Source organism: Aptenodytes patagonicus, chromosome 2 (genome assembly GCF_965638725.1).
Source record: "Aptenodytes patagonicus chromosome 2, bAptPat1.pri.cur, whole genome shotgun sequence".
NCBI classification, from domain to species: Eukaryota; Metazoa; Chordata; class Aves; order Sphenisciformes; family Spheniscidae; genus Aptenodytes; species Aptenodytes patagonicus.
The window spans coordinates 134,420,938-134,444,879 of record NC_134950.1 but is presented as its reverse complement, the minus strand read 5'-3'; the positions used below and the strand labels follow the sequence as shown (position 1 = coordinate 134,444,879).

The window sequence follows — 23,942 nt, the reverse complement described above, 5'->3', positions numbered from 1 at the left end:
ACATCACATTGCTTCAGGATTTCCAACCTTACCTATTCTGTAAGGGCAGCTTTTTATCTCCATGCACCAAAGTAAGAATCAAACCTTATCTTTAGAAACGTTTTAATGGAAACTATACTGTACGCTGTGGAAACTACTGCTATAATGCAAGTTTGTGAGCAGAAAGAACAGAAGAAAAAAGACAACACAAGATTGAAAACTAAGATAAGTATGTTATCTTAGATTAACACCTCTTTTCTCCTATTGTGCAAGAGTGTTGTAGACAGTACACAAACTGAGATGAGGTTGTAGAAAGGATCAAGGTGGCAGGCAGTAGTTAGCATTGCAGTTTTGGGTATGTGCTCCATACAGATGTGAAACCACAGAACACAATACTGAAGGCCCTTAAAAATTATGTCACTGAAAACCCAAGTTAATAAAAAAATTTGGTCTTCAAGGGCTGTAACAGATGACAATCTTTAAAGCTGGCAAGTGTTCTCTCTTCTGACAAGGACAACTCCATTGCTTAAAACACCACTAAGCTAGAAACTCTATGCATCTAGGTAGCTCTACACACACAGTTATTCAATACTACAGTTTTAGAAGTTATTTTATGTTACAGCTTATAATATCCAGCTGTGGACTGCAAAATTATATAGAGTGTACTAAGGTAGAAAATAAATAGCTAATTAGGCAAAAATGGGCCTTTATTGACAATACTTTCAGTTTTGCTTAACCAAGTTTTCCTCTGTGCTTTTTTATTAAAAAACAAAAAGACAAAAGCTGAGTTTGTTGAAGACGGTATAAAGTTTTCTTTTCCTGAAGAATCTTGCAAGGAAGGTTTTACAAGTTGGGAAATCTTTGGCAGTTCTGACATTTTTGACCACCTGAACAACCACAGTAAAACACTGACTAATACCAGGAAAATGATGCTTCTATGGTAAATATGAATTTGTATGTGCTATTTAAAGAAGAAAGTGACTTAACAGAGCAAAAGATTAATTTTCCCACCTCTCTTTGTACCCCCCTCCAACTATCAACCCACTCCTCCTGCCAGCAGACAGTACAAATTGAATTCCACTGAAATCTATGCTTTTAATAGTCTAATAGATTGTTACCATTCTGGGCACTGGTTTGAAGCTACTCAGCTCCTGCCTGGAAAATTCATCTACACTGTCTCCTGCCACAAGCGGGGAGGGGAAAATAGCTAAGCAATGTGATAGCTAGAGAATACAGCATCAGTCAGTTCTGATTACTGCAACAGCTCTCCAAAAGTCCCAATTTTCAAAACTGTGCAAAAATTTCCATATCCTCTTTTTAATCCAAACACCCTTTATTCAAATACCAAACCCAATATTACAAAATGGACTGCATCATGAACTGGCTTAATTTGCTTCTGAAATGCTGATATTAAAAACACTGGAGAACCACAGAAATGCAAAATTTTACTTACTTGAGAAATTGCAAATTATAGTCAAATAAATAATAAAGTACAATGAGCTGTGTACCTGAAATTCAATATTTATAAAGCTAGTGGATCTGCAGAAACAGAAGCCTCTAACATCAAGATGCTTTGAGGATAAAAACAAAGTGAAGATTAATTTCTTCTCCCTCTTCACAGGGATCTAGCAAATTTGTTTTCTGCATTCCAGAGCTTAGCATAGCTTTTGGGTTGTACAAACAATTATTTTTTTCTGTTCTCTTAACAGGAGTTCAGAATTCCTTATTTGCTCTGTATTATTAAGTCAGGTAACAGCAGGGATAATGATGCTCTACCCTTTGACCGTGAAAAGAAGAAAGAGTAATTCACTTACCTGCGAAAATAGAAAGGACAGCCAACTGAAATTACATGCAACCAATCAGGCTTAATTAAGGCAGATGAGACCAAAGTGGAGCATGCTCTTTTACCATCAAGTTCAGATGAACAGCTATACAAGAACCAAATAAGGGCTAGTCCTGTGAGGTTTGTCAACTAGCACTTCATCTACTACTCTTCAATGTGCTATGGATAAAGAAGAGAAGGACTGCTCTAAGGCATCAGAGCTGTAAGTTTTAAATTCCGTTTAAGCAAATGACTATTAAAGCATGATTATGGATGAGAAAGAGATGCTTTAATCACCTAAAATCTATTGCAAACCTATGCTTTATTTTTACTTAGTTATGCCAACACATCACAGCCAAAATTAAGAGCTCCACTGTACAAGGTAATATGGTCCTTCCTGAAAAGTTTACAATTCAAATAAACGAGATGGAGAAAGCATGAGATAAAGAAAGATAATCCCTACTTGACAAGATGAAAATGAAGCACCACTCCAAGATTATGGGGAAAGAAATTCATTTAACTAAAAACTGAAACTAGGTTTCTGGAATAACAGAAGAGCTATCCTTTCTTTGAGACACCTGTTCTGTTACATTTCAGATTTGTTAGCCACACTAGGAGAGAACAGTTCCTGGAAAACTGACATAATAGGATATAAGTGAAAATACTCTAAATTCTTGCAGAATCATTCCAAGGAAGCAATTCTCTGAAGAGAGAACTCAAAGCAAAGAACTCAAAGCATATATTAACTATTGGCCCTCTACCAATGTTGTATGTGTTACTGCTCCAGATCTACTTACTGTTTGAGATTCAAATGAACAGGTAAGATAAGTGAAGCTCAGAAAGAGAGTAAGTTATCCCAGGATACGTATAGAGCTTCTTTAACAAAAGCATAGGTAAGCATACAAGATCACCTTCTGTAAGAGCCTGAGCATCCAAAAAGCACTGCAATAAGGTTTGGCTGTATCCTCTAGGTATAAGATTAAGCCCTGTAATGTAGTTTTTAAATTCACTGCAGAAGAGTTTTTCAGCATGCATGACACACTGCACCCCATTTCATCAGAATGTGTATTCTGTGCTGAAGTAGTCTAGGTACAATTGAAAGAAATGGAACCAAAAAAACCAGCTCTTAAAGAATTGAGTGCTGCTACAATTTTACAATAATCATTTTCACCAGTCACTCATGTTCTCTGCTCCCTTGGTTCACTGAAATGACCTTAAAATGAAAACCAAGCCATACTATAAAATGTTCTTTTCTGCAATAGTCAGAATATTCAACCTAACAGATACATCATTTTACGTATGCTAGTCAGCATGATGTGACAACTAATTTTTCCTCTCAAATTATTGCTGATAATTGCACTGCCCCAAACAGCAAGGGATGCAGAACATTATTTCATACAAAGTGATAATTGTCATATCACTTTAAAATATCATTTGTTAATAAATGGTAACTGAAAAATTGATTTTTTCATAGCTTCTTAAAATATAATCAAGAACGACCACCTTTCTCCTAATATTTGAATGTCTATAAACAGCTCCAAGAGCTTTTGCCAAGCTCTTTTGTTTTGCCATCTGATAGATAAACTTGGACATCTAGAGGCATAATCATTTGACCACATCAGAAAGTCCACGGTAAAAAGTTTCTGTATAATCATAGTCATGCTGGAAGATATGAAAGAAAATGTCAATACCCGTGCTGCCTTTATTTACAGTTCATCTCCAGAGCCCTTTCAAACCAACACATTGCTTTCTTGCAGGATTATAATATCATGTATTAGGCAGCAGCTGATAACATATGGAGTGATAGCAAACTTTTGCTTAATACAAATGCCAAAATGAATACAGAAAAAAATTGATGGGCAAGTTGGTGGAAAAAGCTGTAAGGCAAGTCAATTTTTTAATTAAAAAAAATTGTGTACCAGAGAATGTTAATGAGCCGAAAGTCCCCTGAGACCACTTTTACACATTCTGCACTATTTTGATGCCCCTGCTAAAGAAAACTGAACTGTTCTCACTCAGACCTGGTTGAAGACACATTCTTTTTTCAATGTCATAGCAAAACTTGAAATCTGAAAGTATCTTATTCATCGTGTTACTTTACTCACTTACTTTTAGCCACTCAGAGTTATCAAACTAGAAGTAGAGAAGACAAAATGATCACAAGTCACAAAGTAAAAAATCTCAGCAATACCTTTAACTTCTTCGTAAATGCTATCATCTATTGGTTCATTGCTCACTTGTCCAACATCGTCATATTCTTCTTCCTCCTCCTCAGGAATAGTATTAGATCCCATATCTATGTAACAGCAGTTTAAAAAGTTAACATTTACTAGAAAAGAATGCCTAAGCAGAAATTTATGCAAAACAAAAACACAATTCATCTTCTGTGAGCTGGTACTTACAGTATATTCTGATTACCTTCTTACAGTGTTCATAAGGAAGAGCTTTCAAGCTATATAGTATTCTTGGAAAAAAGCAAAAAAATTGCGAAAGGAGAAAAGTCATGTAAAAGCTACAGCATGATTGAGAACTAGGACTTGCTATTCAAAACCTGGATAAGTGGGAATACTAGATACACAAACGTGACAGATATGTTAATGGAAAGAACTACCATCACTAAACAGTATTGGCAATAAAGGCTGCTGCTCTACTGGCTGGCTTACCTTGAATTACAAATTTGACTTGCTGTACCCATTCCTCTGCTTCTTTGGGAGTGGCAGCTGTAAACTATTAAACATTTATTAAAAACTACTAGCAGTAATGACAAAAACACAACTACAATTTCATTAGCAATAAAAAAGAGGGACTGTAGCATTCTCGTCACTTCCTCAAGAAACCATTAGTAATTCTTTTCATGTCTTCTGGTACTTTTCTTGCAAGGATGCTTCTTATAATGTACAGCTAATTTTGACAAATTTACGTAATTGAAGGAGAGGATGATGGATTTGAAACTCTGATCAGCAGCTGGCAGCTGTGCAGAAAAAAGCTGCTTCTCTTCATCAATGTCAAAGCCAGAACTGATGAACAAAATTTGCCCTTGACAATTAGAAGACACCCATGAATTTCTTTAGACTGCTGGGTACAGTTTTCTTAAAAATGTTCTTGTCAGACTCCAACACACTACCTGACAGCTTAATTAACTGGCTTTCAACTGCAATCTCAGATATTTAAAACTTATTAAACTTACATTCCATATTGATGTCTAGCTGATAGATCTCTGAATTGCACAGCTGATATGTGCCTTTACGCAGATTTTCCTTGAAAAGCCATAACCAATACAATACGTATTTAACACCGATATATATTTTAACTTTTTTTTTACTATTTAATTCATCCAAGAAATCACACAGACATACTATACAATAGATATTAAAATGCTAACATTGAAATGACCAATAGATAAAGATGATAGATTTCCTTGCTCTTGTCCAAAAAGATAATATTTGAACACATACATGCATATTTTAAATCAGATTTTTTTCCTAATATATGAATATACAATATAAGCAAGCTAGGGTTTCCTCTTTTCATTAAGATGTCAGTGAAACTTGTTTTACTGAAATGTTAATTCAGTAACTGGAATTGTAACAGCTTTATCAATTTAATTTCAAGTCAACATTAAAAAGTCCAACCTGATAAATGCGCTTATCAGGAGCAGAGATTTCAAAACAGCAATCTTTCTTTGCATCCTTCCGAAGGCTATTATTCATTCTGATGGTGTAGCCCTCTAAGGCAAATTCACCTTTCTGTTGTTTGTCTGTTGGAGATAAAAAACAAAGTTAGAGCTTCATTTACAACAGTGAACGTAAGTGGCTCAGCAGGTTATCGTTTATTCAGATTTTGTTTTCTATTTCATGAATCTTACAAAGAACAGGGAGGTTTTTAGCAAAATGATTAGGTGATGCTTCTGGAGATAAAGCTTTATTTTAAAGGAAGATGTACACACAAGTACATTTTTCTGTAGGATGCCTAAGGAATTCCACAGGGGATGTTTGCAGATGGTGGTCTTATTTCGTAAGAAGTGCATGTTATGATGCTTGTATCTAGGGAAAGCCAAGAACTGGAACTTGCAAGACATGCTTCCTATAAATCAGTGTCTCTTTCAGGTTCAGTAAACCAATGGGAAAACCTGTCTAGCTCAGAACTTGCTGAGCTCCCTCCTAAACTAACCACTTCACTCAAAAAATAAACTTCAAGCTTCTTTTTAAGCAATTGGAAAAGCTTCTCTTCACATTCTCCCACCCACTCCCAGATAGGCCTCCTTTCCACATGGCAGAAATACAGAATGAATTTTGTTATAAATTCAGGTGTGTGTTCCAAAGCATTTCTCTCAACACAGCAAATGTTTAATTAGCTAATAAAAGTACTGAGCCCTACCACAGTTTATTATTTAGAGCCATGTGGTTGTTTTAAAGACAATTCAACATTTCAAAGGTTCTGGTTTATAAAAGTATCACTTAGAACAGGCCTGAGTTTAAATATACTGCATGTTGGGCGAGCAGCACCTGTGCACTCCTTCTGAGCTCTTCAGACCAAACCCTACATCTGATTTTATGTCCTCTGGCATGTTTTGGTGGATATTAAAAACAAACCAAAAAAGTGTAAGTAAATCAGTTCTGCAGTTTCTGTAGATCACAGTGCAGTATTCAAGTAAAGATAGGCATCATCAGTCACATTTTGCTCAGGCAAACAAAGAACAAAGTGCAGTTGCAAATGAAAGAAAAATGACATTAAGTGTGGGTTTTTTCCACGGTGGAGAGAAGCATTAACTAACAATAAGCGTCAGGCACAACAGCAAAACTATAAGTATTGCTGAACAAAATTTAGGTGCAAATCTAGCATCCATTGTTTATGTTTGTCAACAAAAGGAGAAAACCTCTACAGTAGATAAAACAGGAAAAACTACAATTTTCAACATAATTTTGTCATCTTTCTGGAAATTTAATAGGAAAGCAAATCTTTTTTCCACTCCTGAGAGGGCAAAAGCTGGCTAAAACAGCAACATGAACATCAATGGCCATAAGGGCAGTCACCATACAAATACTCTTGCTAGTAATCTTACATGCACATAGACACAAATTCTTTGTCCTTCCACCTTTTTACGAACTCTCACCCAGGGCAAGTAAATACCAAATAACACAATTATATGAGAAAATCCAGGGCACTGTTCTATTTTCTCTTCTAGTCCCTTCCCCCACAGTAAGTTTTATTATGTCTTAATTAAGCACTAATGATACAGTACTAATATTTTATATTTGCTCAATGCTCCACCCCTATATCAAACAGCACACAGATGCAAAATTCATGGAAACGCACCAAGGCAGATATTAGAAATAATAACTTGCAATAGGTTAACTAGGTCCCCTTTTAATGAAATTCATTTCTGCCTAGAAATTTTATTGTTCCCTCGCTTGTGACCTCAGGGAGAAGATGAAGTGAAACACATTAATTTCTCACTCTCCCATGCTGGAGGTTTATCAAAACCCAAGAAGATAGGAGCACGCAGATGGAATAAACAAACACCAGGTTCAAAAGGTAAAAACATTTTGTCAAGATAAAAATGAGGCAAGTATTCAAATTTAGTCTCTTGGATTATTTCTGAGACTGCTTCTCTGTGACATGGATGATCCCTTTTATGGTAATACAGTTTTACAGAGCTAATCTCGGATGATCTCTGTACTGGTACTCGTTCTTTCAAAGAGCATTACAGTTAAAACAGAAAGATGCTGTACTTTGCACTGGAAGGGGAACACAGTACATGGTATCCATATTGCATTTGATTGTTTTATTGTTTGTACTGTCTTTGTCTTATCTCTCTGAACACGCCATTCCAGTGCTAATGAAAGTTACCTGTATGACCACCAAAAAAAATATATATCTTTTGCTATTAAATTCTTTCACTGACCTTTATAGCAACAGACTAGTCATAGCATTGCTACTTTTGCTTCTAATTGTCTGTGCAGTAAAGTACCTCTGATTAAAACCCAGTGTAGCATTACGCATATGTTTAAAATGTTGACCATGAGGAAATTTTAAGACAATGAGACTTCACAGCCCTGACCCAGAACCCATTAAAGTTGAGAGAAAGACTCTCGGGATGCATTCACACTCCCTGTGGTGGCAAGCCAGAGGTAAGACCTAGTATGTCCTGAGAAATGGCTCCACAAATACAGAATGGCAGGACACAGGTCAGCTATAGCTCAGCTGCATGCTCTGATGGTGACAAGCAATGGAGGTCTACAAATCCCAGTTGCTCTTGCAGAATACACCATTCCAGGTAGGACTGGAGACCAACCCCATCACCTGATTACCATGGAGCAAACCATGACCCATGGTAGCTGTTTGGCCAGGCACAGTAGTCAGGTGTGAGCTTGAAGGCAGGGCCATCTTATGATCATCAGACTCAACGATCATCTCAACTTCATTTATTGGCAAAGGCTTGCAGCTAAATAGGTGTGTAGACAGACTTGGGCTGTCAGTTTAAAGCTGCCGTGTGAAGTTAGTGCAACAGGGACTTCTGTGAACTTTCACATTCAGAGTTATATTGTTTATATCAGAAATATTTTCTGGAGACTGTGCTTTAGGGAGATATAAACAGTTTTTGATGTTTAAAAACTTTGAAGACTTAAAAGATTTTACTTGGAGACTTAAAATTAGATATAGTTGTTTTTTATGGCGGGAGCCTTAAAGGTAGCTTCAGGAAGTACATTTACATTACAGAGATTTCACTTTCATTTTGAACCCCCAAATCAGAACTGGAGTTTTGCCTAGGCAGGAATACAACAGCATATTTAGGAGGAACTAGGGAGAGACATGCGGATGGAACATGCTTCTCTGAAGAACAGTATCATTCTTGCTGCCTCTCATTTTCAAGATAGGGCTTTGCAATTCAACAACGGGAAACCCTTAAGTTGTCCCAGAACAACATAGAACAGAACTGTAAAGGTGTAATTATCAGTTTTGTAAAAACAAAAAGGATCGCGAACATCATCAAGCATAAGATGTTCCACAATTAGGTCAAATCTCATTTCAGAATAAGCTGCTCTTTGCCCTCATCTCCTCCTCCTCCTCTACCCCTCTCCCCATATCAGGCACACAACAGAAAAATAAATCTGGGTCTGTGTAGATCATTTTGCAACAGGAATTTAGAATTGTAAAAAGCTAGTATAACAGAGTGGAGAGTCAAGCAGTAGGTATTAAAAAAAAAAAAGAGTCAAAACTAGTACACAGATATTTGAGAGAAATAAATATGGAGGGCTATATTTAAAATAAAGAAAATACAGATCTGAATGAAATGAGAGCCATTTTAAACATTTTTCTTACATATAAACTTCATTCATCCTAAAAATAGTGAAATGTTGTTAACAACGGAAACAGGGCCAATATCATATTGGGAAAAAAAAAAAAGAGTCTCAAGGGACGCAGAGAAAAAGGGCTTTGAAGTAACCTTGCGTAACTGAGTCCATGGGAACTTTTAAAACAAAGAAGGGTAAACCTTCAACGGGGTCTTGAAATGATTGGGTTGTAAATTTGAGGCCTAAGGCAATGTGCCCATATTATTAGCACATGTAAAAAGAATTAGTGCGTTCTGAAGAACAGAGAGGACTCAGATAGTAGAAAGGAAAGAAGTTACAGAGAAAGGCATAAGGAACAAAGGCAAACAGATTTCAGAGAGTGATAAAGTATTTATAGATACTATTAGAATCTATAATTTAACTCTCTTCATCTTGAAATTAGGAGCCTGTAAGATCTTATGGTTTACATGGCTTCATGCTAAATGTAGTTTCACATACTTTTCCATATGCAGGATGTCTGCTTTCTAAAAATAGTAAGTGTCAGTATCTCCAAAATGGTAATTTCTTTTCCAGCTTTTGGAACAGTCCTTTCCAAACGCATGCATAGGATTTCTTCCCTTTTAGATAGCAGATCTAAAATGCAATCGACTTTTTTTTTTCTTTTCTTTAATCTAGTCCTCTGAGAAATCTAAATTTAAAAACATGAAGAAATGGAGGCAGTGATTGAAACACACTATTTAGGGCACCAGTTTGTTTATATTCAGTTTGCTTATACTCAATAGCTGTTTTTTAAATAACACACTATTAAGGGCAAGCATGCTTCTCGAGGTCTGAATTTAACATTCTCATAGTAGAAGATTCAGTACTTGTTAGATAGATGCCTTTGATTGCCATCACCCTGCGACAACAAAGTCCTATTGAATATTCGCAATTCCTGCAGGTTTCAATTATGGATTCTGTCAAAAGTAAAGTCTAAACTAAACAAGGATTTTCGCCTTTCCTATGTGGTTGTTCAGAGAGGGAGGACTAAGAAGGAGGTCTGTAGCTAAAAGCAAAATGATAGTTCAACAGCTTTCCATTGGGTTTGTGTATCTTTCCTCACTCTTAGAAGGAGAAATTTGGTAGCTTAGCATGTAGCAGAAATTCCAGTAGCCTGGTTAGGCGAGTCACTAGGACAGATTTGCAAATGCAACTCTAACTAGGCTTCCCTCTCCCTTAATATTGTTCAGTCACAAAGTTCTTCAAAAAAACAAAATACAAACTAAAACAAAAACCCGCTTCTGCACATACAGAAGTAGTCCATCCATTGGCCTGGCCATCACTATCTTACTATTCAGAGAAATCCAAAATTTTCATGTGTATGTTAAAAATTATATATTAAAAAATAAACTCAGACTTTTCTAAAAGCCTCTGAATTATGCCCCTCTTCAACATCATATTACTGGCAGGCAGGCAGATACCATTTTCAAGTTATAAAAATGAAAATAATTTTTTTAGTGCCCATTAACAGGGGAAAAAATTACCATGATGTTATCAATTACTGTCTTGCTAAACATTTAGCTGATCTCTCCAGTTTGCTGAGACAGAAGGGCATATAACATTGTGGCCTAGTGAGGAAGAAGTAATGAAGCCATTAATTCATTCATTTATAAAGCAACAAATTAACTTTCCTTCATCACATGCACTTTGAGGTCTGAAGGGTTAGCTATACCACCTAGGTGCCCGAGTACACAGAACTGCCAGAGATCATATAGCAAAGTGATATGCAAACAGGGTACCCAACTCAGGATGCAACTGCATGGAAGCAAAGAAGACTAGAAAAGATTTATGGAAGGAAAGACTATGAAAAGGAGGACCAGACAAGCTTCTGGAAATCTAAGCCAGCTCTGAGATTTGAACATGCTTCTCTGCAATGTTGTGGGCCACATGCTGGCAACAGATATTGCAGCACAAGCACAAATATACACACGCTTCCTGCAATACCTATTTCTAACATGTAATTAGGTCAAACCTTTAAGCCTTATTCCTCCATCTACTCCACGTATCATTGATCAGGGAAAAAAAAAGTAGGTGATTTACTTAGACCTGTCTATATTGCAGGGATAAATAACATTGTTTCACTATCCAATGCTGCACCAAATGTACAAGAAAATAGAGGAGGAAACAGGGAAACAAGACATTCATTAGCCTGCAGGCATCACAACTGTTAAAAGGATGCTTGTAATCTCTTAGCTGAACACACATACACACACAGTCATTTACTGTATTTTCACAGGCTTTAGCTTGTACTATATTCTCCTGGACTAGGCCTCATTTTTCATCATTCAGGTCCGAATAAACTGTTATTCAGAACCTGAACAAGAGTTTTCAGGTTCTGAAACTTTTCCTTACATGTGTTTGTGAGCTTTATACCACTTCCATACTACTTCTTGCTTTCCCAATGTAAAAAGGAGAAAGTTAGATGAATTAAAAGTGTTTTGGAAACAACAAATCTACGCTAACTAATAAAAAGGCATCCTATAGCCTCACACTTAGCGTTCAGTTATATTTACACTGATATTTAAGTGTGAAAATCAAACCTTGGCCAACAAAATACACACTGCACCAGACACAAAATATCCTTCTCAGATTATTTGCCTTCATGTCCGGTTTTAAAAACATACACAACGCAAAACAAGCCAAGCAGGACCTAGAAATCCCTGCTGCCTCTCTGCATTACGTCCCACAACACACAGGCACTAGCACTCCATTACCCATTAAAAGTGACACAGGCAGCAGGACTGAGCACGTATGGAATCCCCCTCTCCCTTGTCTCTCTTCAAACCAGGTTCACATCGACTAGGGGGAATTTTCCTGTTGTGTGAATCAGTCCTGGAACCTGTCAGAAACCAGGGCCCAGCTGATAGAAAACATCTGCAGACACTGCACAGGAGAGAGCAGACTGGCATCATTTGTACAGACGCCATCCCAACAATTCAGGAGGTGGCAGCAATTTGCATGAAGCCACCCAAACGCACACTTCATCACCGTTCTACAGTTGGTAAGAACACACCTTCATTTCCTATGTGGTCCAAGTTATCTGCTACAGCATCAAGGGTCACAGCAAAAGAAGGGCCCCAGTATGACAGTGTACTATGGCAGGTACCACTGCTGGCCATAACAATGGGAGTGAAAACAGTTTCAGGTTCTTCCAGTGACTAAATACCAGATCTCCTCAGGATTGTCTCAATGCACACCTCATCCATGCTGACAATCTGCAGCTAAACAGCATGATAAACAGCAGCACATACATTCACAACCATCAGGACAACGACAGCTCAGTTTCAACAGCAAACTAGTTTGCCATGGAACTACAGCAATTGCTGGTATCCAGTTTCTGCAAAATGATGGGAATTTGCTTCTGCACTGGAACAGGCACCTTTACATACTATGGCATTCAGAGGGCTGAAGAAAGTACTTCTGACCAGTCTAGAAAAGAGCCGCTTCTTCAAAGGCAAGTTCTGGAGTGACTGTTGGTCATCCCAGATCTGCAAGACAAAACAATTCCACCATGCTGCGCTAGTTTTTCTGTACTAACAGCACCAGTCACGTGGAGGTAGGGCAGAAAATCATGCATCTAATTTATTTCCCTCCTCCATGAGCTACTGTTTGGAGTCCAGCCATGTCTATACAATTCCCAAAAGATGATCCATAGACTATGTACCTCTCCCACATCATTAGGTTACAGTTAGGAGGATCTTATAGAATCATATAATCATAGAATAGTTTGGGTTGGAAGGGACCTCTAAAGGTCATCTAGTCCAACCCCCCTGCCGTGGGCAGGAACATCTTCAACTAGATCAGGTTGCTCAGAGCCCCGTCCAACCTGACCTTGAATGTTTCCAGGGATGGGGCATCCACCACCCTCTCTGGGCAACCTGTGCCAGAGTTTCACCACCCTCAGCGTAAAAAATTTCTTCCTTAGATCTAGTCTAAATCTATCCCCCTTTAGTTTAAAGCCATTCCCCCTTGTCCTGTCGCAACAGGCCCTGCTAAAAAGTCTGCCGCCATCTTTTTTATAAGCCCCCTTTAAGTACTGATAGGCTGCAAGAAGGTCTCCCCAAAGCCTTCTCTTCTCTGGGCTGAACAACCCCAACTCTCTCAGCCTTTCTTCATAGGAGAGGTGTTCCATCCCCCTGATCATTTTCATGGCCCTCTTCTGGACCCGCTCCAACAGGTCCATGTCTTTCTTATGCTGAGGGCTCCAGAGCTGGACGCAGTACTCCAGGTGGGGTCTCACCAGAGCAGAGTAGAGGGGCAGAATCACCTCCCTCGACTTGCTGGCCACGCTTCTTTTGATGCAGCCCAGGATACGATTGGCCTTCTGGGCTGCAAGCGCACATTGCTGCCTCATGTCCAGCTTTTCATCCACCAGTACCCCCAAGTCCTTCTTGGCAGGGCTGCTCTCAATCCCTTCATCCCCTAGCCTGTATTGATGCCGGGGGTTGCCCCGACCCAGGTGCAGGACCTTGCCCTTGGCCTCGTTAAACCTCATGAGGTTCACACAGGCCCACTTCTCGAGCTTGTCCAGGTCCCTCTGGATGGCATCCCGTCCCTCTGGTGTGTCAACCGCACCACTCAGCTTGGTGTCATCTGCAAACTTGCTGAGGGTGCACTCGATCCCACTGTCTATGTCATTGATGAAGATATTAAACAGTACTGGTCCCAGTACGGACCCCTAAATAGTCTGCAGCCTACAAAAGCTGTAAATGTATAAGCCAAAGCATCTGTCTATAGGTCCATAAAGGAAAGAGATCCCACAGTATATCACAGTCAATTCCTAACGTGACATCAGCCTGCTGAGTGCTGGGGAACACGCTTCCGTGTATCTTAACTTTCAGCATAAGTATTAGAAATGACAATGTAGCCTTGATAATCAGGTTGTTGCAAAAGTCAAAAGAAAAAAAGGATGGGAAACGGGCAGGTGGGCAGTTTTCCGGCCTTAATCCAAAGATCATATGCTAGAAAGCATAAACAATCATTAGAACAGACACAAGAAAAAACAACCCAAGCTTTTTCTTTTTTTTTTTTTAAACTAGCAGATGAAAAGACAAAGATTTAAAAACGCAGAACAATCTTTAAGAACTAGCAATATATTCTGACCAAAAAATTTGCCGTTTTTAAGTACTAGATAATGTATAACTATATATAAACAAACAGCACAAGATAATTTTCCAGAGAAAGAAATAAATCATTACTGACAAATCAGTGTTACGCCACACCTCCTCAAAATTTTTGAAGAAAGATTGTTCGTTTTTGAAGCTTGATCAATCTGTAAATCCCAAGAAAAGAGTAAAGAAGAAAAGGGAACATTTAGCAGATATACTCTGGAAACAGAGAATATGGTGGGAAACTGTAGCAAGATGAAAACTGGACTTACAATTAGACCCTTACTTTATTTCTTTTGTTTTTAAAGACAGGATGAGATTAAATGAGTCAGCATATTGAGGAATGAAAGAAACTGGACCAAATTAAATTAGTCTTTGAATAAAACAACACAAAATAACTACCTGCACTAATTTCAAGTGGAGTCACACAAACATAAGCAGAAGAAGAAAAAGCTTCAATGGAAAGTTTGCCCAGGAATAAGTATTTGGGGGGGGGAGATGTAATTGCACTTTTAAAATTTACTCAGATATTTTTGTAACATTTGTTTTGCCCTTAAACATCAAATACACTTGGCACACAATTTGAAGGATTTTTTTTGACTGTCAATTTTAAAAATTCAAAGTGATATTCCAACATTTATACCAGATTCTTTCTAAACTGGCCATTAAAAGTTAAAAGTCACCTTCAGAAGCTAGCTTTAGTCTCCATGACTGGCTTTTAGTTAAGTACATTACTTCATTTCTAGCTTTTTCAGAACATAAGCTATTTAGAAAGAAACATGGAACTCCACTATGTGGTTTTTAGACTAACATTTTCCTGGATAGAACCATCTTTAAAAAAAACTCGGAAGGTATAATTGCTAGAGGGTGTTTTAAAATGAAAATCCTATTTGGACAGAAAGAACATTTTCTGTCCAGTAAATTAATTGAGTACCAGCATACTATCAAACCTAATAGCTAGCTGTTATTGGCGCACAAAGTAGCTTTACAAGTACCTTAACCTTTTTTCCTCAGTTTCCCTGCTTTAGAAAATGAGCACATCACTTACAGATCTGAAGATTATTTACACATTTTTAAAATTCACAGCGCTGTTTCAGAACCACCTGCTGTTTTAAAAGTTTCATTTGCTTTCTTAAAATGACCTTAGATTCGCAGTTTCCAACTCCACTAAAGCTTTCATCTTCTTCTGTGCATTAAAAGATCATTTTTATAGTTTATCATAATTATTTTAATTACCTTTGTCACTTCCATAATAATAGAAGACTGTCTTACTGATAGCACACCAACGCTTCTGCCATTCAAAGCCGAGAAAACTGTGGTCTGCAATTAATATAATTTGTGTTATATCACTATGTCATTATTGAACACAAATACATTACTTCTTTTCAAGAGTAAGGTAAGAGGGAGGAGGAGACAGGGAAGGTGCTAAGGAAAGGAAACAAAATGTGGATATGAAGATGAGAAATGTATGGCACTGAGAAGGAAATTAGAAATAAAAGTTGGTAGTAAGAAAACAAATGGGAATTTGAAATCATAAAGAGAGAAGTCATGTGTAACATTAAATATAAGGAAATAATGAACAACTTCCTAAATATTTCCTAGAGTTATTGCAGCATTAAGTGGGTATTAAAGTGACAATATAAGATTTATTGAATCAAGGTAAATATTGACTGAACCAAAGCTGAGATCAATATTTGCCCTCTTGAAGGAAAATAAATCTTGATGCTCACTGAAACATGAAGTCAACATATGGTATTTTTACATACGTTCCTAATGTTTTCTTCAAAAATATCTGAAAGTCTCTGAATTATGGCTGGCAGTGGACTTTCACAGCATGATTTTTTTAGTCAATAAAGAAATAGGATTTTCTTTTAATACTACAGGAGCAATTATGTGCTGTGCTGCTTTTGCATAATAATGCTTCAACACTTCAGTTTCTATTCCATTTTATTTATCACTCCTGTATAAAGTTATTTGTGTGTATAACATCAAATACTGACCCATAGACTTCCCAGATATAAAATACACGCTAGTTTTCACAAAGATAGTTACTTACCTTTTCTGCGTTTTTCCAGGTATCCAGCCTTCAGAACAAACTGAAGATCTTGAGCTGCAATAGGAGGAAACTGATTCCCTGAAAGAAAAATAAGTTCTGTAAAGCACCGCTTTTCAAGAAAAATACTATAGTAGCATTAATAAACTTATGGATTTTACACTCTCGATATGCAGGAGCTACTGGAAAAAATAATTCTAGTAACTACTATGCCAGATTATTTTAAGTACAAAAACCCTCCAACTATAAATGTCAGAGCTGTTGCTGCTGTCCTCACCACTTTAGTAAGGAAAAATATACCTGTGTAGCAGGCCCTGCAAGTCTCAGAAGGAAAAATATGTAATTAAACAAGCTACAGCAACTTAGAAAATATTAGCTGTGTTTTGAACATGGTCTGTAAAGCAAGTTGGATAATGAAAGCAGTTAGTTTTCAAATGTGCAAACAAAACCAAGTATCACAATTCAACACAATTAAATCAGGAATGTGGTTTTCAATACCAGCTTCGCACAAGAACATCTCGAAACAACATACAAGGTGAGGACCCTCTATTACACCATCTACAAAAAAAGAAACCAGATGAAGAGATGATAAAAGGTGATGCCCGCTGTTGACAGACATTGCCTAATTTGCAATGACACAAAAGTACTGCCTATAGGATCGATAAGGCAATACTGGATAGACCAAAGACATTGCACAGAAGTCTACAAAATTGTTGATCTACAGATACTAATTTTAGATTTTTTAGAACATGGCTGCATCTGCAAAATGGTGTGTTCTACTGTATTTTTTTTCCTTTTTCACAACTGCTAATTCATAGCTAGATACACGAGACCGACCAGTCAACCCCACCTCAACTTAAAATAGAAATCCAGATGTTAAAAATTGCATCTTTTATCCTGCATCCTTTGCCTCCTAAAACAACAGGATTATGATTTAAATGGAACTCCTCGTATTAGGAACAGAGATATGCTAGATATGCCCAATAATTAACGTGTATATACGTCATACTGTTTACTGCAAGCAAAAAAGCAGAACAAAAGGTATTCCTGTGCTGCTGTTTTTTTAAGTGCATGTGAGCATCACAGTGAAGTTCCTACTACTTATTATCATCAAATATTCATAAAGAGTCACTGTACGTAGGTGGCAAGTTTACACAGCAGCAATTGTTCATCAAAATATATGTAATCTCATTAAGTTCTACCAATATAAACATACTAAAAAGGGCTGATATCAGCAGACAACCCCTGTGCTAAATAAAAACCACTTTAAACTATGCAGGGTGGGTTAAAGATCAATCGTCTGACCTTGAACCAAGAACACTGTCTCTGGAAGGTGATGCCAACTTCCTGGAGTTTTAGGTTGTCCCTTAAAATAGAATTTTTTTTTAATCAGTGTCCACAAATGAGTTGGTTTATGGTGGTCTTATTTCTCCTCACAACTGTATTTAAGTAAGAGAAAAAGAGGTAGGAAGGAACTTGCAGAGATTGTTATTTTTTTAAAGTATGAGAATACTTAAAATGAGAATGCATTCCTTAAATAATACAACTGGCTTTTTAGACAACAAAAGATTTTGTTGGATACCATAAGGCAGTAGATAAAATTTTACATACATTGACATTTCCACTGAATTTTTTTTATTAATATTATTTTTAAAGGCTAGGAGTACACTAGCTATTATTTCAGCTTCTATCGAATTCTTACTACTGTGTTAAAATACAAGAGTTATAGGCTCCATGTACATGCGTTTTAAAATGCTGCAGCTGTCCCCCCTCACTTGATAATATGCAATCACTGCACAATGTTAAATGAGGATTTAACACAAAGACACTCACTGGCTGGTACATGGTAAGTTTAATAGTTACTTTAAAAGATGATCTAATGATGATATTATGAGTGGGGGAGGTGAAGAGTTTTACAAATATACATAGTGTGCTGCTTTATATTGGTCATTGGGAGGCATCAGTGTGCAACACTTACAGCTTTCCCTCATCCAGTAGGGCTCATTTTAGAGCAGTGCATCTCCACAGATGTGGAAGACACAAAACATAATTAAACAAACAAACAAAACCAGTTCACTCTTAAATTTCTGAATTTAAGAATTTCAACAACTATTTGGATCTAATTTTGTACATTATTCTTTGCATCAGTTTGGTTTTTGATGAGAGCTTGGCAAGTGATCATTTAGTGAACAGTCAAATCAAATGGGACACACAGTCCCAAACAAGTACATACTTTGGGGACTCTTTAACGTTATTCTGCCTATAGGTAGAAGCTCAGCTGAACCAGCTACTTCAGAGCATCAAAATTCCACTCCCAGTTTTGCTGCTTCTGCTGAGACAAGTCAGGATAAGTTTGATGATGGCATTTTCTGAAACTACATTTATTTTGCATAGGGCACTGAAAGCTCGTGAGGAAAAGAACCTGCATGAAAAAAGGCAGTCTTCCACTGTTCCGGTGACACTGCAGAAAGAAGTGCTCCTCCCACCCTCAACCTGTAGAGAAGCCACTTTCTTTTTCTGTTCCTCAAGGCAACTGAGGCAGCAACTCCATGAAACAAGCAGCAGCTGGTCAGCCTCACTGCTACTCACAATCTGTAAGTAGCTGAAGCAAAAACAGATCACGTGGATATCATCATCATTCTGTCAGAGAAGCCTGGGAACCACAAAATATGATGGAACTTTAGTGGAAAGGCAGGAAAAAGGGACCCAATTGTAATACCCCAAGACATATACAGCTGTACATGAAAGAAAAAGCATAGATCTGGCTAAATTCCTTCTTTCATTCCCCTGTACGTCCAGAAGGAAGGGGAGGGAGAATAAGTAGTATGAAAAGTATAAAGGAAAGAAAGAACCACCTCCTCTCAGATTCTCATTAACCACAGGTGTTGTGCATATGTGGCAGGAAGAAGGCACAAACACAGATACACTCTTACCCCTGTACTGGAACAAAAACAAGAAGGGGAAGAAAGAAGAGCGAATGACGTCTTCCTTCCAGCTACTGCCTAGAGCCAGCATGGAAGACTCCTAAACCGGCTCACCTTTCTACCTTTCTTCCACTTTTTCATTGCTTTACTCTCCCGTCCACATCTCAAACAGGATTTAGAGCGAACTGCAACCCCCAGATGTGGGACCTCCCAGCTGAAAGCTTGGGATTTGCATAACAGGTTGGGTTTCGCAGTTGCTTTCAATCAAAATGTTGCTTCCCCATTCATCTGAAATAGATCAGGCTTGGCACAAATCTCCTAAAAAAAAAAGTATCACTAAAGCAGCACTTTGTTATAGTAAAGCAGCATTTGTTTACATTACACTAGCAGCTGAGATCAGAGACTCATTAGTTGACTACTGCATGGGGCTTTGAATAAGACAGCTCCTTCTACAAAGAATCTATTTAACACAGAGAAAGACTGCCAAGAAAGAAGGCATTACTATTTTTTTTAATAAAGAACTGTGAAGCAAATTAAACAACTGGCTTCAAATCACATACTCCTTTAGAGTTTAAAGCTCTGAATTCCCAAATATTATACTCCCACACACACCCCAGGACGTCTTCAGGACAAGGAAAATTTTTCCCCTCTCTCACGGATGCAGGTGAAATGGCCTGAATTTCAGTTTCCTCTAATTTCACTGGAGATTGTCCACTGTAAGAAATGAAATGTAGAGATGCAAGAAACTTGCATCCTAGGGATGCAAGATAGCACCCACTGATATTAACTTTCTTGGGTGCCTCAGTGTTTGTTGCTCAGACACTTATGGTCAAACTGACTACCAGATCAGAGCGAAATTTCTCTCCCAAAATCAGACCAGCAGAGACCACCATGTCTTCCTACCTACTTCCTACCCCTGTGTGGTCTGTTTCCAGATACATCTCAAGGATTTAGAAATAAAGATGTTAAAAAGGCCCATAGTCTTCCCTGGTTTCTCCTTTGGTACACTGTCATTTCTGAAGCCAGTTTTAAATACCAAAGAGTAAAGTGGCACTGTAAGTCAAGAAGTGCTCTGTGGCTTGCAGCTGTGTGAGTTTACAGGTGGAGAAAGGTACAATGATTGCTCCTATGTACCCTTCCAGACCTAATTTCTGCTGTATCATTGCCCTGACAATGGTGGGCAAGCACAGAGTTGAGGATACTAAAAAAGTCTCCTTTCCGTTCCCAAGTTTCTACCTCACAAATAATGTCTTGAACCTTATTCTTTTGATGTGAAAATCAGGTCAATACTATATTGCATTCCCAATATACAGTATAAAGTGAGGGAGGTCCATCTGCTTAACGTTAAAGGTTTTCCTTCTTTCTTGACCACCCACTCACAGATGAATCTCCCAGAATAATTTCTCTTCTTATCCTAGTGGGAATTACTTCAATGTACTCCAAACTAAAATCTGCAAGCTATGCTCCACATGCATATTCCCAGACTGATGTCTACAAAGGCCAAAGACCAGATCAAAATATTTATGGGGCCTAAGCCTTCAAGTTTTAGAGAAGAGTAAATTACACATATAATGCACCAGGCTCTTCCTCTTGGTTCTAGGTACTCTTGTGCCAAGTGAGCAGCTGGCCGTTATTATAATGCTATTGCTGCCAGGCTAAGAATTCCTCCAGTGAGAAGAAAGCGAAATGCTCTCACTCAAGCATAAAGCCAGCTTTTCTACCAGTCATGCTCTGACTTCAGAAAAACATGAACGTTGTTAACGTAGGTGTGTTAATGTACAGGTTCCACTGCACAAATCCCACAAATCCAATGCATCTTGTGACTTCAGAAAGACCTCAGACTACAGCTTATAGGATGGCTACAATTTTTTGCAACTTGGTAATCAGACAGTCAAAAGCCTGAATGATGCAATTTTATGCCCTACTGCAATAGTGAATTTGGCCCATTACTTAAAAACAGTTTCATCAATGTCACTTCACATGATAAAGCATGAAATTCAATCATTATGCATGGCATTTTGATTTTTGGAGGACCCAAAGGTGTTAAAATTTCATTCTGTATATAAAATAAATAAAACAAAACCAGGTTGTATTATTCTGCACCGTATACCAATAGGAATATTTTTTATTTCTTCAATGTGGGCTAAGGGATACATAAAGCAAGAAATAATTAGAGGTCAATGCATTCTGAAGAGGTGCTTAGCATGCTTATGGGAAGTTAAACAGGCGAAGTGGAGATAAGTGTCATTCAGTAACAGTTAAGTGGCTGATTACAGCTTGCTTTCCTAGTAGAGGACCATAGGTGTAACTATTATAATGGTAAAGACTTCTTGCTCAAATAAGAATAATTCACTGTTCTTCAGTCTTTGTAAAAGAAAACTGCCAGGACAAAATATATTAATTTGATTATATGGAGAAAACAGTGATTGCTATTTCTTTATCTTCCTTTAACTAAAAAAAAAAATAATCACTATTATTGAAAATTATTTTTCCAGCTTCCTTTTTACTGCACTGAAGACCCATTTATACAAAAGGAGAAACTGAAATCCATTCCTGTTTGAATTACTGTTAGTAAAAACTTTGTCATCAGCTAGAAAACAGAGAGGAAAAATGCTGGCAATATGAAAGTGTACCTTATAATTTAGTATGAAACTGGGTGTTTCTCTAAAAAACAAACAGAGTTACTACTCTAACTATTGAAATAATATCCTTTAAAATGCAGAAAATAGGGGGGGGTGTCCTCAAGCTCAGGGCTTTTATGATCCCTCTCAGGCTGCAATTCTAAACTGGCAAAGATTTTCTGAAAATATTTGTGTTACAGTTGAGCTAAGGCGTAATGTTTCTAGCAACACAAAAAGTATTTTCATCTCCTTTTCTTCCCTCCCACCCCCCTTCTCATACACTTCTCCCAAAAATCTTCACATCTCTCCATTACATTTTGATCTGGAAATACAGCATTTACCCATTTTTAATAGCTACTACAGAGGGATTCAATTATCTCTGAATCTGTACATAGCAATACACTGGGGTCACATCTGTTGCACAAGCACTGTGAATCTAGGCTAAAGAGGAGGTGTTTTACTTTCATATGCATACCTTCTCCCTACACTTTTTTTTATTAAAGAGAAGATTAATGTATACTGAATTTTAAAAAATCCTATTTCCTAGAGTCTTCTGATTAAGGAAAAGTTATCAGTAGGAAGATCACAAAATCTCAGTAGCTTCATCAACTGTCTTGAACACTTTCACAAAGACCACTTCAGTATTTTGCAAAAGTAGTAGCCTAATAGCTCTGAATTAGTTTAACATGCAAGAATCAAAAGATAAATGTTAAAGAAAACACATTTCACTCAGGGGAATAAATATAATGAAAATGTTTAGCTTTTGAAACATTGGTTCAAGAAAAGTTAGCATTTTGGTCTTCAAAGTGCTTGTTCCAAAGACTGCCTAGTCTGTGAAGTTTTGCTCCGGAGCCATCCCCAGCATTCACGATTGTGTTCTCTAATAGTTTACAATAATTTTCACAGAATAACTTGCCTTGATATATTCCTCTAAGAAGAGCCAGCAGTGTATTTTATTAAAGAATACTTAAAGCAGTATCATCTGTTTCTAGTTTTAATTCTTTCTAATTTGGGATATGAAGTTTGGGTTACAAACACTAATACCACACCCTCAGAGGCCTAAAAGCTGAGTATTTCTTCTTGACTCCTCCCTTGGAAGGAGAGCAGTATGAGCATTTCTCCTCCCTTCCCTTTCTGTAAGCTCAGGAGAAGGCAGTGGGCCAGGCAGCCTAAAAACTACTGCAACATAGTCTTTACAGAAATATTTAGCTCTTTTAAGCAGTTAGCATGCTTGAAATCTGTCTCTTTTTGTCATTTTCATTTAGCCCCTAATTAAATAACTGTGTATTTAGATATTTTAAATCTAAAAAAATCTTACATCTATGGCTTCTCAATCCTCATCTGTTTTCTGAGCAAAGTTTCTTTAGTAGTTGTAACATATTTCATTTGACAAAGACTTTTTTTTTATTTTTAATAAATTACGGGAGTCAGCCAGTCAGACTCCATTCACCAGGATCCACAGCCAAATGGAATTATCTTGGATCATGCACTCCTCATGCAAACTTAACTTTGAATTTATAAACCAGTATTGTCCTGGACTTGTGCATTCTTTTGTTAGCTTTCAAACTGGTTCTAAAACGCCCACTGTTACATTTTGCATAGCACCTTAATGTACAGAGGAATTCATGGCTTTCACCCCTTGATCCAGATTTACTTTCACATAGGTAATTATTAAAATTTCACAAATGACACCCACAGCACATGGCAAAAAAAAAAGTTATGTTTTCTGCTGTGAGCAGGCATTATCCCCCAGGGTTATAGAAGGGGCCACTGCACGCTTCACAGGAGCAGCCTTCCCGCTTCTGCTGTTTCTCAAAGATTCTGAGGCAAGAAGACAGAAAGAAGATACAGCAGTAAAGAAAAGGTCTCTTGTACAAGGTCTACCGCTCACGCCACTGTAATACAAGGCATAGAAATGTAAGAGTTCTGCTTAAATCCCTCCAAGGATCATCAAAGTTTAATCAATCATTCCAGCGCAAGACAGAAAGGTTTCAATCACCCAGAGGCCCACACACAGCTAACAGAAAAGTGTATCAGTTGTAGAGATTGACAATACAAATTTTGCCTATGCAACAAAAAGCTCAGCGCCCTACTTTGTTAT

The 23,942-nt window shown here is 37.6% G+C and overlaps 1 protein-coding gene across 2 annotated transcripts in view; it reads right to left on the bottom strand.

The window, feature by feature from the left end:
• The window catches only part of SKAP2 (src kinase associated phosphoprotein 2), a 121,437-nt gene that overhangs the window by 34,684 nt on the left and 62,811 nt on the right, over positions 1–23,942 (bottom strand). For both annotated transcript variants that reach the window (XM_076331293.1, XM_076331294.1), the window contains exons 5-9: positions 16,300–16,377; positions 15,480–15,563; positions 5,434–5,558; positions 4,465–4,528; positions 3,993–4,097 (exon numbers count right to left, since the gene is read on the bottom strand). In XM_076331293.1, the coding sequence (XP_076187408.1) occupies positions 3,993–4,097; positions 4,465–4,528; positions 5,434–5,558; positions 15,480–15,563; positions 16,300–16,377 (456 nt within the window). The remainder of the gene's footprint in view (positions 1–3,992; positions 4,098–4,464; positions 4,529–5,433; positions 5,559–15,479; positions 15,564–16,299; positions 16,378–23,942) is intronic.